The sequence below is a fragment of the Pygocentrus nattereri genome, chromosome 6 (assembly GCF_015220715.1).
Source record: "Pygocentrus nattereri isolate fPygNat1 chromosome 6, fPygNat1.pri, whole genome shotgun sequence".
NCBI classification, from domain to species: Eukaryota; Metazoa; Chordata; class Actinopteri; order Characiformes; family Serrasalmidae; genus Pygocentrus; species Pygocentrus nattereri.
The window spans coordinates 5917874-5933577 of NC_051216.1; the positions used below are offsets into that span (position 1 = coordinate 5917874).

The window sequence follows — 15704 nt, forward strand, 5'->3', positions numbered from 1 at the left end:
GTAGCTGTTGTGGCTTGGGGTAACAGAAAAATTGCTAATAAACATTAAGATGCACAAAACTTTGCGTATCTGTTACGTAGTTCAATACTTAAAATACGTGGGACACTTTTTCAGCCCCCCTTGGATGACCTGGCTAGTGGCCCTCCAGTAATCCGAGTCTGAGGCCCCTACTCCAGATTATTCAATCCAGAATAAAAACCATGTCCCAAACATATCTGAAAAGAAATCATCTAAAACCACAGAATAACTCCGTCGGTCTCTGATATTCTTTTATTTACACTTCGTCTTGGCATGTTGGTGAGAGGCATTTAAAAACAACAGAAGACGAGAACAGACACATTCCACTCTCCGGCTTCTCTCCTTCCCTAAAGCACTTCAAACCCTCAGCAGAACATCTGAGAACGCTGATCAGTCCGTCAGGCCTCTCCATCCTGAAGCTTCTTTCACGGCGTCAGAGCCTAAAATGACCAAACTCCAGCACGTCTGCCCCAAGAAACTGTCTGACCCTTCAGTCCAATTAAGAACAAGTGACCTCAGCATGACAAGTTCACCACGTACATCCTCATCCTCATTTACAGTCATGCAGGTGTTTATATCGTAAACTCAAATTGTATCAGCAGTAAAATCCTTTGTATTCATTAAAGCTGACATTTCAGCTGTTCAGGAAAAAGGAACAGGGAGAAAAGAGCCAATTTTAAGAGTTTTTAAATTTAAAGTAAATCAGCCTTCGCATTAGCACTGCAGGTTTTAACTTGGACCAATACCAATGCAGTTTAAATCCGACTATATTGGACAAAAGAAAAAATGATCAGTGGCCTAATAAATATTTATTTTGAAATATGATCCCGCTGGAAATCTTTTACGCAAAGAGCAAAATCAGCTTGTTTTTGTTTTATTAATGGCGTGGGAAAAAAAAAAACCAAGAAAAATCTGATCTGGAGTAAAAGATCCTCCTCCGATCGGCTCCGAGAGGGAAGTCAGGGACAGCAGACGGCCAGGTTCTCTTCCCGACAGTTTTGGTGGAGGTGTTGGTTATTTGTCGGAGACAAAAAAAAAAAAAAAAAAAAAAAAACCACTGTCATTCACTTCAAGCCTCGTATGGAGTTCATGGAGAGGGTGAAGAAGCTCAGCAGCTCAGCTTTACTCGTCCAGGTCCAGTGTGTTTAACTCGTCCTCCAGTTCGTCCAGATCCTCACCAGTGAACAGGTTCTCGTCCACAGGCACCGCCTCCGTTTCCTCTCCCGCACTCTCTCCGTTCTCTTCGAGCGTCTGGTCCTCGCTGTGTTCTCCGTTCTCCGCTCCTCCGGAAGCTTCGCTCAGCTTATGGTCTACAGGACACACCACGAAAAACACAAGAGTCACAAAACTGGACACTAGGACCTTTTGCTTTGTTTTAGGCCCAATCCCATTTCACCCCTCGCCCCTACCACTTGGCCCTAAGCCCTCCTTCACGCGTCTAGGTGCAGTGTGTCTCCTACACCTGCTGAGATTGAGGGTGGGATGAAGTGTTAGGGCAACATGACCCTGCAAACACAGGGTATGAGAAAAAATAAAAACCGCAAAATAAAAAGACGGCTAAGCAAGAGACCAAAGAAACCCACAAATGTAAGAATTTCTATTTAAAAATTAAATGCATTTAAAAATATATCACACTAACCATCGTATTACATTAGTTTAATGCTGTTTCAGGGTAGTCTGGTCATTTTATTCATAAAAAGCATAAAAATTACTAAAAAAAAATTCTTCATATCACTGAAGAATTGGGGGGGGGGGGGGGGGGGGGGGGTGATAATAAATAACTGCCCCCCTCTTTGAAGGCGTTTGATCCCTAAATGTGACTAAAGCCCAGCAGTGAGGAGCTGAACTTTCCCCTCCTCTGCTGTCCCTGCAGACGGGCAGGGTCGCCCACAGAGCAGCGCTGGTGGGTGGGTGGATGGACGGATGGACGCTTTATTGATCCTGAAGGAAATTTAGCAGACACACAAACGGGTGTAGACATTTAACAAGAATAAATATACCACATCTTGTCTACAGGCAGATATACAAACAGCAAAAACATAACCGTCTCTGATAATATCTATAATGAGAGATGCAGTGCAATAATGACTGTATAAGAAATTACAGGTAACGGTATATAATGACTGTATATAACGGTATACAATGAAGTAATGCTGTTTATTTGAGGGCCCATTTCATAGAGCAAGATTTCAACCACTACCCAGCAACTCCGGTCCAAGGGGTTAGGGTGACACTCAAAAACAAGGCGTAGGGGTAAAGAGAAGAAATGGGACTGGGCCTTAATTTGCCTGAGTTGACAGTTTCAAGCTGTAAGTTTTAAATCCGTCCTCCTCTTAAAACTTTAAGCTCTTTCAGTTGGAAAAAGCTACATAAATACAGCTACTATTATCACCATACTTATATATACTTATTATCACCATACTATTATTATACTAACTACGCAAGGTGCAGATCTGGGGGTTCACTGACAGGGTATTATGGTAAACTGGGAGTGCTGGTGCCTTTGTGGTCTTTACATGTAATATGTGGTGCACAACAGCAGAAACTACATTTCAGGTACTTTACAGGAGATGAACTATCCAAACCAAAACAACCAAACCGTGACTTCACTAACAGAACACGGTCAGTTCTCTCCAAGAGCCCTACACCGTGATTCAGGAATAATGTGACCCTTGCTCCGTGACATAAGAGAGAAGGAATGTGAGTAACGCCTTTAAATGCTCCCAAACATGGTCCCGTTTCCCTGAGCCAGAACGCCACTCCACTCCCACTCACCGTCTGTCTCGCCGTTGGGCGGAACCCGAGATGTGAACCTGTCCGCTGCTGCCACCGTTATACCCGTGTTGTCCACCTCTTTAAGAATGAACCTGGCAATGTCGATGTCTTGGAACTCCTCTTCTGCTTCCACCTGGAAAAGAGACGCATACCGATCAGATCCACAGGCAGCGCAGATTAAGGCAGTTCTATACCAACATCAGAATAGAAACCCCATCAACATAATCAATAAAATTAAACATATTTTGATAATGATCAGGCCGGTCAAACACACGGTAAAATTTACTTAGACATGTAAGGTGTTCTAACGCAAAATAGTCCTTAAAAAAAACCTACCTTTTCATATTTACTGCTATTTTAGGTAGAGTTACATATAAAAACAGACATATAGGTTCCCTGGTGGTTCTGGATAGTAAATAAAACGGCTATATTTGTGATGCAGACATCAATTAAATTAAATCTTATTAATTAAACAGAAACTCACGTTTTCCTGTAATGCATGTTTCCTAATGTAATAACACGTCATGCTCACCTCTAAAACGTGGTTTCTGATTACCTGCTTGGGCTTTAATAGGTTAAGTTACTGTAAACTGACAAAAAAAGCTTGTTTGTTTATTTCATAAAAAGCCAGCTGTCCTTAAAGTCTGTTTTTTTAGCTGCTTCTCACCTCTTGAGAAACCTCGTCGTCGTCTTCTTCGATATATTCGGTATCGTCAGCTTCCTCGTCGTCATCGTTAACCAGCTCAGGCCTGAACTCGAACACCTCACGCCCACTCACCTGGACACAGCAGGTAATGATGTCAAAACAATGAGATATTACAACATCAATAAATCAAACTCAAAAGCATTACAAGCTTGCAATATTGAGACATCTGGCTACAGTGGATCAGCAGAGAGATAACAGGCATTTACAAGCAGCTGATTCAGATGCTTAAAGGAAACTACTGCATTTCTAAACTGTCTGAGAAAAGATGGACTGTGAAAGAGACTCGTGGCTCAATACTTGGCCAATACCGGTCTCTACTGCCACCTTCTGGTCAGTACAATGAAAAGACACTAGCTTTTCTTTAGAAAACACACAATTTCACATAGGAAGGTCATCTCAACTATTAATGTGTGTCAGTATCATATTGTGCCATTTATAAAAGTGAAGCTAGTTGAAGCTTCACAGAGCTGAACGTGTCACACGGCAAATCTAATAGCTTAATAACTTAATTATGAAGCACAAACATTTCTTTTAATGGCACAAACATATGAGACCGTTTTGGTGCAGTTTGGATGCTGATGGGGGGCTGAGAGAGATCGCTTATTAAATAAATAAATAAATAAATTAATTAATTAATTTGGCCTATAACTTGATAATTAAAATAGCATAAATATTTCCAAGGCCACAAATAAATGAGACTGTTTTGGGTGTTTTAGCTGCTGATGGGGGGCTGAGTGACATCACACATCATAACTTACTGCTTTAATAATGTGACAATTAAAACAGCTCGTTTCTTTTAACAGCACTAACGACTAGTTTTACGACTTTAACGACTAGTAGGCTTTTTATTCCGTTTGTGACCTGAACGTAAGGTACTGTGTGTCACAGGAACGAAGCATGTTCCAAGCAGTTAGCAGCGACAGCAGTCTTGGCTTGAAAGGCCTCCTGCGTCGTTTGAATCGCATGTACGGGAGCATTTTGGCTTCCCTGTAACATTTACTGGTGGCGGTGAAAAAGTGGTGGACAAAAAGGTTGAACGTGCTGGAAAAAGGTCATCAGGCCTCCAACTGCACTCGAGTATTGATTATTTTATTTTGAGGATTTTATTTAAAAACATTAAACGTGTTTTCATTTAACACCGTGGCCAAAAGTTCCATGCTTTATGATTTTTTATTGTTCTTAATAAACGGAAAGCAATTTAAACGTCTTTTTTTTTTTATTCTGAAAGGAAAAAGAATCTGATCCATGACTCAAAATCCGTGAAATGATCTTCTATGTGAGATGTGTGATCCGTTACACCTCTAGCATTCACTCCCCAGTCATAAAGTTCATATATATTAAAACACTAAGCTGCAAAACAGCTGCTCCCTGTTTGGGAAATCGTAGGATATGGGCCCTTTAATTCCTCCATATATTTTCTTTCACCAAACAAATAAAGGCTGATGACTCACCCCGAGCGACCTGCCCGCTTTAAAGTCGGCTTTTTTCCTCTCCATGTCCTGCTGGGCTTTAGCCAGCTTCTCCTGCCTCTTCCTCTTCTTCCACGCCAGGAACGTTTCCAGAGTGATGCGAGTGACGTTTGGTCCCAAAGCTGCTCGCTACAGAAACACCAGAACAGATGTAAGAGGTTTTAAAGGACTGATAAAAGGTGCTCACGCTCTGACTATGCAGCGCTGTAGTCAAGACCAAAACTTTTAGTAGCCGAGTCCAAGTCGAGAGCTTGCATGATTAAAGGGTTCTTCACACTGTCTGTGTTTAGATTTTTGCCTAATCTGATTAAACACATTCCGATCAGATTCAGACTGAGGTATTTATTCTCACTCTGATGAAAATCTCTGTTGACAAGCTCACTTTAAGTAATCCAATCTAAAATGACACGCATGCGTGGAGAACCGCTTAGAGTAAACGTTTCCATGACGACCAGCATCAGAGCCCAGTCAGAGTGAGATGAGCAGCAGTGAGCAGTGATTGTGTTTTTAACTGCTTTAAAATGACGTCAGACTCAGGAAAACGTCCTTCACACGTCCTTATTAAAGAAGGCCGAGAGGAAGACGTCGTGCTCTGAGACACATAAGCTGGACGTCCGTCCCACCGCCGTCTTTTAAAGATCAGAGCATGAACTTCGTCTCCTCTGCAGACCAGTTTCTGAGCTATTAGCCGGATTATTAACGGATTATTAGGCTGCATGTAAACATGGCTATTGATGGAGAATGTGAAGTAGCAGAGCACTGAAAACAACGGGCTCTTCTGGAACACTTGCAGTCTATTCCCTATATACACCCACTTAAGCAAGTTGCCTCAATCCATTTTGTGTGTTTGCTTGTTTTCCAGGTATCAGGAGCTGCTGGATCAGAAAAAAGGCTCCTTTTTACCTAGTCAGCTGTGCAATGTGCCAGCTAGCTGTGCGTCTAGACGTGATCAGCGTGGCTTGGATGATCGTTCTCATCATTAAACGGTTCTTTAGATTGATGGAGAACGTCCTGTAGATGGAACCATTTCACGATGCAATAAACCCTTTAATAATGCAAAGGGTTCTTCGAGCGTTCATGGTTCTATATACTTTTTCTTTACTAAAGAACCCTTGAAGCACCATTTTTAGGGTGTATTTCTCATTGTATCTTGCGTATTTACGTTTGATCAGTTCAGTAAATTTATCGCTCGCCTGTCCAACACTTGTTCTGGACGAGCCCTGAGAAACTCTCTCTACATTTAGCTCAGTTTCTTTCTCCACTCACTTCGTTCTCGATCAGCTCCTCCAGCGAGATTTCCTCCTCTTCGTTCTCTTCCTTCTTTTTGTCCTTTTTCAGGACAAATCCCACTGGCAGGGCGTGGCGGTACATGCAGCTGTCCCCTCCACCAGGACAAACCCAAAACCAGCCGTATTTGTTGTTTTCAATGGCGTCGAGGAAATACTTACAGACCTATTAAAAACACCAACGTCACGCAGGTCCAGGTCACACAAATACATTCATACATACATAAATACATTCATACATGTAGTAATATTCAGAAATCAGAACCTACAATCTGAGTTTTCGCTTTCTTTTTTTCCGCCTCTCCATGCTTTTTGTTGACTACTTCCTCCAACTTCTTCTCATCCCAGTTTTCCATTGTATCTGAAAAATATGAAAAAATATATAATGTGAATAACAACAAACATTAAGCTAGAGTTTAATGTTATTTGTGTTGCAGTTCACTGTGGCCCGATCCCATTTCACCCCTCGCCCCACCACATAGCACTACCCCTCTGTTTAGCAGGTTCTCGTCTGGGTGTATTGTGTTGAGATAGAGGGGTGGGGTGAAGTGTTGGGGCTACATGACGTCCAAACGGAGGTTTTTCAGAATCTCCAAACAGAGAGATATGATTATTAAAAAACCCAACACCGAGATGGAGCAGAAGAGACCAAAGAAACTCACAAATGTGAGAATTTTCTCAGTTAAAATGACGATACCCGCTGTTTTATCTTAGTTTAATGTTGCTTCAGTGGATTCTGGTCCTTTTCTTCATATATAAGCATAAAAAAAAAAAAAAACACTAGTACGCGAATGTCTAGCAATGTACGCTAGAATGTACGCTAGCTAGCTCAATTACCTGTTCCACCTTAAACAGTCCAGCAGTTCTGACGCCTGAAGCGCCAGAATGTAAGTGCTGCTCCATTTAAGGTGGAACGGGAAAATTAGAATAAAAATCTGGAGAATCTCTGACTTCAGCTTCACATCACTGAAGAATTAGTGGGGGTGATAATAAATAACTGCCCCCCCCTTTGAAGGCGTCTGATCCCTAAATGTGACTAAAGCCCAGCAGTGAGGAGCTGAACTTTCCCCTCCTCTGCTGTCCCTGCAGACGGGCAGGGTCGCCTACAGAGCAGCGCTGGTAGCTGTTAATGAAGCGATGCTCTTTTATATGAGGGGCTCATTTCCGAGGGAAGATCTCAACCACTGCTCCTTGTTGACCCTTGAAGAAAAAAACGGGTAAAACTAAGAAATGACATGGAGCCTGTATAGCAGTATCGTATCCCTCAGTCACACTGGGCTTGACAGACGCATTACACGAATACATCACATGACCATCGGGAATCTCAGAGGTGTCACCCAATTACAACAGCCAGCTAATACAATACAATCTAAGTAGCATCAGTGTCGCTCAGTTCCTGAACAAAATCGTAAAGAAAAGTGATTCTGTCTTTATTCAGCACTAAATAGACACTAGACACCAGTTTTTTACCCCTTCAGCCAGAGAAAACTCACTTAACTTAAATAGTCGAGCAGCTACTTTGCTATTTTTATTTATTTATACTTGCTGTACTTCTTATTTAACAAGTCGTTTCTGCAGCTCCAGCAATCCTTTACCTCTACAGCAGTGGTTCCCGAACTGTGGTACATGGACCCCCAAGGGGATGTCGAGTGAGGGTGCATCAGTGACGTTAATCGTAACCGAATTACTTTTCTGTTTATTTATACACGTATTTCACATTATGCATCACAGGTTAATTCACCTTCACAGATGCAGTTCAGATTGCAGCTGCAATAAGGTACTGGCTTGTGCTGCGATCAGCACTCAGGCTTCGGCTTTTTGTTTGTGTTTGCAGTGTCGTTAAATTCCGAGCTAATGAAGTTAGAGATACTTGCTCTTCACTTTACAGCTGCAGATTCTCTCTCTCACACACTCTCACACACACACACACACACACACACACACGTGCTCTCATACTGATGCTGCAGCATTTATGATCACAGATCAAAAAACATTGTCATCTGCCTCCCTGAGCTCTGAAAGGCACTCCAGACCGACCCACCAAACCAAAATATCAGCTTTTTATGGTATGAAGCTTGAAGACTGTGTCAGACTAGCAGTTACTGGTGATGGACAGCGATGATGTGTGACATCACAACCAAGGAAAAACAAGCAGCTCCAAAATAATAACTTTCCAGGAGAGGGCAAAAACACCCCCACCCTCTAATGCAAGTTCATGCAAGGAGATTTTACTCCAAGAGATTTTAGAGCATTTCTATTGGTCCACTCGCCACGAAGTTTTCACACGACGTGAAGGAGAGCTGGTAATAAACTCTACAAAAACACACGGTTTTGTTTGGAGAGCAACGAAACACAGATGCATGAGTGTTTTGATGGGTCTGATTGATCAAACTCGTCTACAGGCAGTTCATAAACTGTTATGAGCAGTGGAGGACAGTAACTGAGTAACTGAGTAAATGTAATTAGTTTCTGTACTTTAGTATTTTTGGTGTATCTGTACTGAAGTTTCTCCATTTGTGGGCGACTTTTTCCTTTCACTCCACTACATTTCAGAGTCTAATATCCGACTTTTTCCTCCTTCATTTTGAGAAATCTGTCGCTCCTTTTGGTTTCTGTGTGTATAAAAACGTAACATGTCAAAACGAAAGAAGCGCAAAGCCAGAGCACCAATCAGGGCCCAGCGGTCACTTTGTTCAGAGCTGGTTTTGACCTGTTGGTCATACCGACCCAGTGCAGCACGCGGTTCAACGTCAGCGCAGCAGCGTAAAACTTTGGGAGAGTCTGTTCAACATAAATGATGAACTAACCTAACTTTGTGTAAATAGAGCTCAATATAGAAATATGTCCACATATGCAGTCGAGACTGACGCGGCTTTTTTCTGAATTTCTACAAACACCATTTCATTTTATAGTAAATGAGTTTGGGCTGGTTTATGTTTATGAACAGACGCCTACAGATCAACATAGTAAAGGAGCTCATCTGTGATCCTGAGTTTAAAGCCAGTTTTTATTCAACTTAAACTTGGAACTAAGTTGTAAATAAATCTGAAACTGAAACTTTGCTTGTGTGTAAAAAGTGATTTCAGAGCCACTCGGTTCTCCCTGATGGAAACTGTTTACCTTCAGTGTTTTGTGCTTCTGATCATTTTAATAGACGTCAGCGTCACTAATTAATGACGTTCTATTAAAAGACTGGTTTACCAAGAGAGACAGTCTGGCCCCACAAATCCACCCCAAAGCAGTCAGAGGTTTTCAAAGGTTCCTCCAGACACATAATCAGAAAGGGGTTTTCTTAATTAACATTTAGGCCAGAAAGTATCGTTCTAGAGCAGGAGTCAGGAACCTAAACCTAATGACCTAGCACTGACTAACAAATTTAATATAAACGCAAACTCAGACCTACTTCGCTCTGCTTTAATCTTCAGCTCAGCTATAGCCGCTTTTCTCGCATCTCCGGCAGGAAACTTTTCCGCAAAAGTGGAACAGCTTCTTGTAAAATCTTTCAAGCTTGTTTTCTTTTCTTTTCTTTTTTTTAAACAAGGTTGAAATCGCTTCTCATTCGCCAGGTTCTTGTACAAATTTCCCGTTCCACCTTAAAAGGTGCTTGAGGCACCAGAGCATAACTGACATCTCTCTCCTTGCCGTTTCGTAGCTACGAGCTGAGCAAGGCTGTTGTCTGCGTTGCTATGGTGACCAGCAGTCTGCACTGATCTTCGGGGTTAAAGGGTGAATCAGCAGTTCTACATTAACTCCAGCGTTTAAGACCATTTACTGTTAAACTGAGTTGAAGGATCAGCAGAGCTTTATTTTACTGTAGAGGAGGATTATTTTAGTTTTACCTACAAACCTGATTCAGCTGTGGAGCCGCAAGAGGGCAGTAAACTAGCCACATGTTGCCGACTCCTGCGCTAGAGTCTACTGCAGTGCAGCTGTGGGAGGCAGGTAAACATGTTCACGGACAGATGTACCATCGATTATACGGTGTCGCTTCAAATCAAGCCAAAGGATGCTCACGTCTGATAGCATAGATGAAGATGAATCAGGAGCATAAAAAGACTTGCCTTGCTCTTTCTCCAGATCCTCTTCTCTGCCGTCCACGTACATGCTGCGTTTCTCAGACTTTCGGTCTAGACTCATGTCGTGGGAGAACTTGCACTTGTCTCCTTTGGTGCACTGGCCTTGTTTAAAAAAAGCGCAGAGCACCGACTTTGGATCCACACCTGAAAGAAAAGGGAAAAGGAGCAAACGCGGAACTGTGAGGACAATATGGCAACACGACACACTACAGGTCTAAAAGTTTGAAGACAATGAGCTGCACACTGGACGCTGGGCATTAGTGAGGTCAGGTACTGATGCTGGATGGACGGTTCTGGACCTCCAACTCATCCCAAAGATGTTGGATGGAGCTCCATCACTCCAGAGAACACAGTTCCACTGCTCCACAGCCAGAGGTGTCAAATTCAGGTCCAGAAAGTAAAAGTCCTTCCCAGGATTTTGTTCCAACAGGCTGGCTTCTCTAGTTAGATCACACCACCAGCAGAGCTGTCCAGCCTGTTGGAACAAAATCCTGGGAAGGACTTTTACTTTCTGGACCTGAATTTGACACCTCTGTCCACAGCCCAATGCTGGTGGGCTTTATACCCCTCTAGCCCATACTTGGCATTGGGCATGGTGACCTCAGGCTCCTGTGCAGCAGCTCCAGAACATCTCATTCTACTGATCAGTGCTTTTCTAAGCAGATTATACAAGCTGTGCATGTGCAACGCAACTGAACACACATGCCAGCAATGAGCGACCTTAAAGTAACCAAATTCACTCATTAGAAGTGCTGTCCAATTTTGGACATCCACTATTTACATATCATAATATATAGTAATAATAATAATAATAATAATGATAATAATAATAATAATAATAATAATAATAATAATAATGCAGCATCACACAAATAAATCAGGCTGAAATTCGAGAAAAACCTAAACAGAAACTGATCAGATAGCATAAATTAGATCAGGGCGACATGGCAAACATGCATCATCGCTGGGGCTGTATTTCATAAACGTGTTATTGTTATCGCGATATGAGTTTCCACAACAAACACATGGTTAGAGTTGCAGTAATAGAGCAGATACACACAGCGCCATAGAGACGTCATTACACTGCTGGCACAAACTGTTAGAAGGGCCAATGAATGCTTCTCTGTGCTGGAACTGAACGCAGCTCTCTCACACAGGAGAGTAACTTAACCATTAGGCTAAACAGCCAATAACAAAATACACACAACAAAGATCAAACGCTCCTCAACACTGAACTACAAGCCTGTGAAAACATCAAACATCAGGACTGTTCTCACAGTGTTGTGTTTAAGTGTGTGAGACAGTAATGGCTACAGGCACAACAAACATATTTAAGAATTAAACATTTTTGTTTATTCATTTTAAGGTTTGTTTGTTTTTGTAGCCTTTATATAAAAAGCTGTTGAGGTAATGCTGTTTCTCAGCCTTTCAGTGCACAAATAAATGCCTCTGTAGTTCTGATGTAAGGAGCCCAGTCTTTATTGAATTATTTTAATAATTTATCTTAGTGTCATCATGATATCCGACAGCTTTATCAAACATTGCACTGTCAATATCGTACAACCTTTCACGACAGTTCAAGATGTTTTCACAACACCATGTCACAAAATATATTTTATCTGACATTTGATAAGTTGGAAAAGACAAAGTAGTATTTTTAAGTCGGGCACTACCAAAAAGTATGAATACAATGATTCATATTCAATATTATTCACACTGTACTTCATTAAACCCAATTAAAAAGGCCTAATTATGCTCGCCTTGTGATCAAGCACGCAGTTGGGAAGTGTCAAAGTACTGACGGTATCCACAATATGCTCAGATAAGCTTACTGTGACATATTTTGACATAACTTATCACAATAATAATAAATTGCGTCATACTGCCGAGTTCAACTATATAGGTTCTATAATTATAGGTTCTCTGTAATTGATCTAAACATTTATTATGATTCCTACAGTGATGACACCTATAAAATATTCAGAAAAGCATGACGTTCACTCTCTTGAAGGGCCCACATCATCTACCATCTTCATTAAGACTTTCAAACAGTACATAAACATCATTACGAGTCTCAAAACATGCACTTCCCAGTGCATACAGTCCATATATGGAGACTAAACTGCCTGCTTTGAACACACTGTCCCAACTTGTTTACATATATCCACCTATTCAGCCTACAGCAGTTTAGCCCTGCTATCGTATCTCAGAGGTACAGCAACAAAAACAGCCTGTTTTAGTTCTAAGCAATAAAAAGAGCTTGGAAAACGGTCATGACTGAGATCAGGCGTCCTCAGAGAGGCACGGCTGTAAGCAATCATCATCGACATTATTGAATGATCACCGTGTGAACAAAGTAAAAGGAAAATATCACTTCTAAAAAAAAAACAAAGAAGGGTCTGCCACAAAGACCCCCAAGCAGTCCACATATTTGCTCCAATCCAACTCGAAGTACGTTGCATTCAAACATTTCAACCAGAACGGCATCCGGTTACCTTTGTTGACTTTCTGTGCTGCCACCACAGGCTTGAAAAGCTCATTCAGCTCGGCGAGCTCCTTCTTCTTCTCACCTTTTTTGCCCTTTTCGGCTTCGGCAGCAGCAATCTGAAAAGACGACACCGTGAATGAAGCTCACAAAGTAGATGCTACAAACACACGAGAACGCAGCTGTTTTATGGACATTATTAACAGTCGTGGGCTGGAGGTCAGGCAACCAGCCCTGTGACCGGAAGGTCGCCGGTTCGATCCCCTCGGCTGACAGTCCATGACTGAAGTGCCCTTGAGCAAGACACCTAACACCTGCTCCCCAGGCGCCGTGGATAGGGCTGCCCACTGCTCCGGGCAAGTGTGCTCACTGCCCCCTAGTGTGTGTGTGTGTATTCACTAGTGTGTGTGTGTTTCACTGCTTGGATGGCTTGAATGCGGAGGTCTGATTTCACAGTGTGTGACAAATGGTTATAAAGTCAATTACCACAACCGTGATGCTCATTATCAGTCAACTATGTCCTCACAACCGAAAAGCAGCATCACGGCATGTCAGTGCCACGGTACAGGAGGCACAGTGAACAGCCCTTGATCTGATACCGAACACTAAAGCCAACACCAGCAATCAAAAGCTGTGAAAGTGCCATCACACAACAGGTGTCCGTCACCGCATGCTGTGCAGTGTTGAGCTCAGGCCTTACCTGCCGTGCACTCTGCTGCCCATATTTGACTTGCTGTGTGACCGTTTTGATGAACTTCTGCTGCTTGGCTCCCTTTTTGTTCTTCAGGCCAAAGGTTTTATCCTGTTACAGACAACATTAGACCAGAGTGAGTGAAAGCTCCCCATTCAAATGCCCCTTTAACTTAGTGACATAGCAGACATGCAGTAAAGACAGTGAACCAGTGGAAAACCTGAACTGGCGTGTGTTTACTGGGCCCAGTGGGCTGATAAATGTGGTTTCTGTGTTGGCTAAACCACATTAGCTCTACAGCTAACTTACAGCTTCACAGGTAGCGTTAGCTGACTCAGCTAACTTATCTAGATATTTACCCGATTTATTAATACTGTAAGACATAACTTACATAAAACCCATTAAAACATATGCCTAATACAATCAAGACAACCAAAGGCGATGTTACTGTTACGCCCTTAAGCGAAACAAGGCACCTAGACAAGTTAACAAGTTCTTCGCCAATGCCAAGCAAGCAGAGCCGCCTTCGCGGCTAGCGGCGTTAGCGTTAGCAGTTTCATTAACATTTATTAAAAATTCAACGAATCATTTCCATAAAGATGTTGTTTAAACGTCTGTGAATTTGTTTCCGTCCTCAGATATCATGTGAGCGCTGAGCAAGGCGAAGGTGAAGTCGGGTTCTTGTTCTTGCACGAATTATCCCGTTCCACCTTAAATGGTAGCCAACGTCATAGGTACATACTGGCGCCTCAAGCGCTGCGATAGCGACCGGCGCGCTGTTTAAGGTGGAGCGGGGCAATTCGAACAAGACGCTGGCGAAAAGAAGCCGGGTTGGCGTGTTAGAGCTAGGCTAGGCTAGGATAAGCTAAGCTAAGCTAAGCTAAGCTAGGCTAGGCTGACATATCTGTGGTCAAGCCAAGTTAAGATAAACTAAGCTAAGCTAAGCTAAGCTAACGGGCCTTGCTGTGAGCATGGCAGAGCAGCCGGAGCGGAATATCACACTTTATGTGCCCGGACTCGTTCCTTCACTCACTTCAATGATCTTTTCTTTCTTCTTCTCCTGGGTTTTCTTGTTCCCCGTGGCTGGAGCGGGCTTCTTCGGAGGCATTTCGGCGGGAATAAAGCAGCCAGAGGCCGGCGCGGCGCTGCGCTGTGCTCAGCAGGGCTGTGGAAGTGTGCTCTGAGAGTGTGTCAGTGAGAGAGAGAGAGAGAGTGCGAGAGTGTGTGAGAGTGTGGAAGTGTGCTCGTCGGACGAAGGGGGTGGGGGGGGTTGTAGCCGGGCTGCATAAAATGTTGGTGAAAATAACGTGTGAAGCACTTACACGAGCTCAGGCGGCTGATTATTATTACATTAAGTCTTCTAAACCTTAAACGAACACAGTGCCTCGCTTTTGGCTTAAAGGGCAAGTCCACCGATTTTCACCCCCCAGAATTTCTGCATAATTAAATGCTTAAGAGGGAAATAAAGTCACTCAGACTGGTTTGCTCTGCTCTAGAGAAACTTAGTCAGATTTCTTCACAGTGGTGGTGATAGGAACCAGACGTCCACCTGTGGTTACCCGTTCGATCCCCAGCACCATCAGTGCATGACTGAGGTGTCCTTGAGCAAAACACCTAACCCCCAATTGCCCCCCCCCCAATAATCAATAATAAATTGATTATTTTTTAATAAGGTGTGGTCAGAAATGAATATATTGAGGCCACAAATTAGTATCATAATATTATATATTATGTATAGTAACAATATATTACTATACCACAGATTACTATATTCAGGCCATAAATTAATACTGTATCTTTGGCATAGAAGAAGAGGGTCCATAGGGTGTAGACACTTCAACGCACTGTAAACCCACCCTCCTCGGTCACTGTTACTCCAAACAAACACAACTCCACTAATAACATCAACAGCGGCAGCAGGAGGTTTTTAACCTGCGCCTCCCAAGAGCTGCTTACCTACGTTCCTCACAGCAGCATAGCCTGTGGCACAGGCCACATATCACTATATTGAGGCCACAAGTAAAATTTCTCATAACTCGTGGCCCCAATGTATTTGTGGCCATGCCTTATTAAAAAAATAACCACCATGTCACCTTAGAGGCTCCGAATGAATTTGCTAACTGATGTCTGAGACGTTGTTGTATGATGTTTACGCTTTCTATGGAGCCCCTAAGCTGACGTGGTGGATATTTTTATTG

The 15704-nt window shown here is 42.7% G+C and overlaps 1 protein-coding gene across 1 annotated transcript; it reads right to left on the minus strand.

Annotated features, from left to right (window-relative positions):
• Nucleotides 1–248: 248 nt before the first annotated feature.
• On the minus strand, nucleotides 249–14750 carry zc3h15 (zinc finger CCCH-type containing 15). The gene is made up of 10 exons (XM_017685452.2): nucleotides 14540–14750; nucleotides 13516–13617; nucleotides 12826–12934; nucleotides 10316–10474; nucleotides 6524–6615; nucleotides 6235–6420; nucleotides 4951–5097; nucleotides 3461–3571; nucleotides 2794–2926; nucleotides 249–1328 (listed from the first exon to the last, which is right to left on the minus strand). Exons 1-10 carry the CDS (start codon nucleotides 14612–14614, stop codon nucleotides 1141–1143), a joined length of 1302 nt encoding a protein of 433 aa, XP_017540941.1. The 5' UTR covers nucleotides 14615–14750; the 3' UTR covers nucleotides 249–1140.
• Nucleotides 14751–15704: the final 954 nt, after the last annotated feature.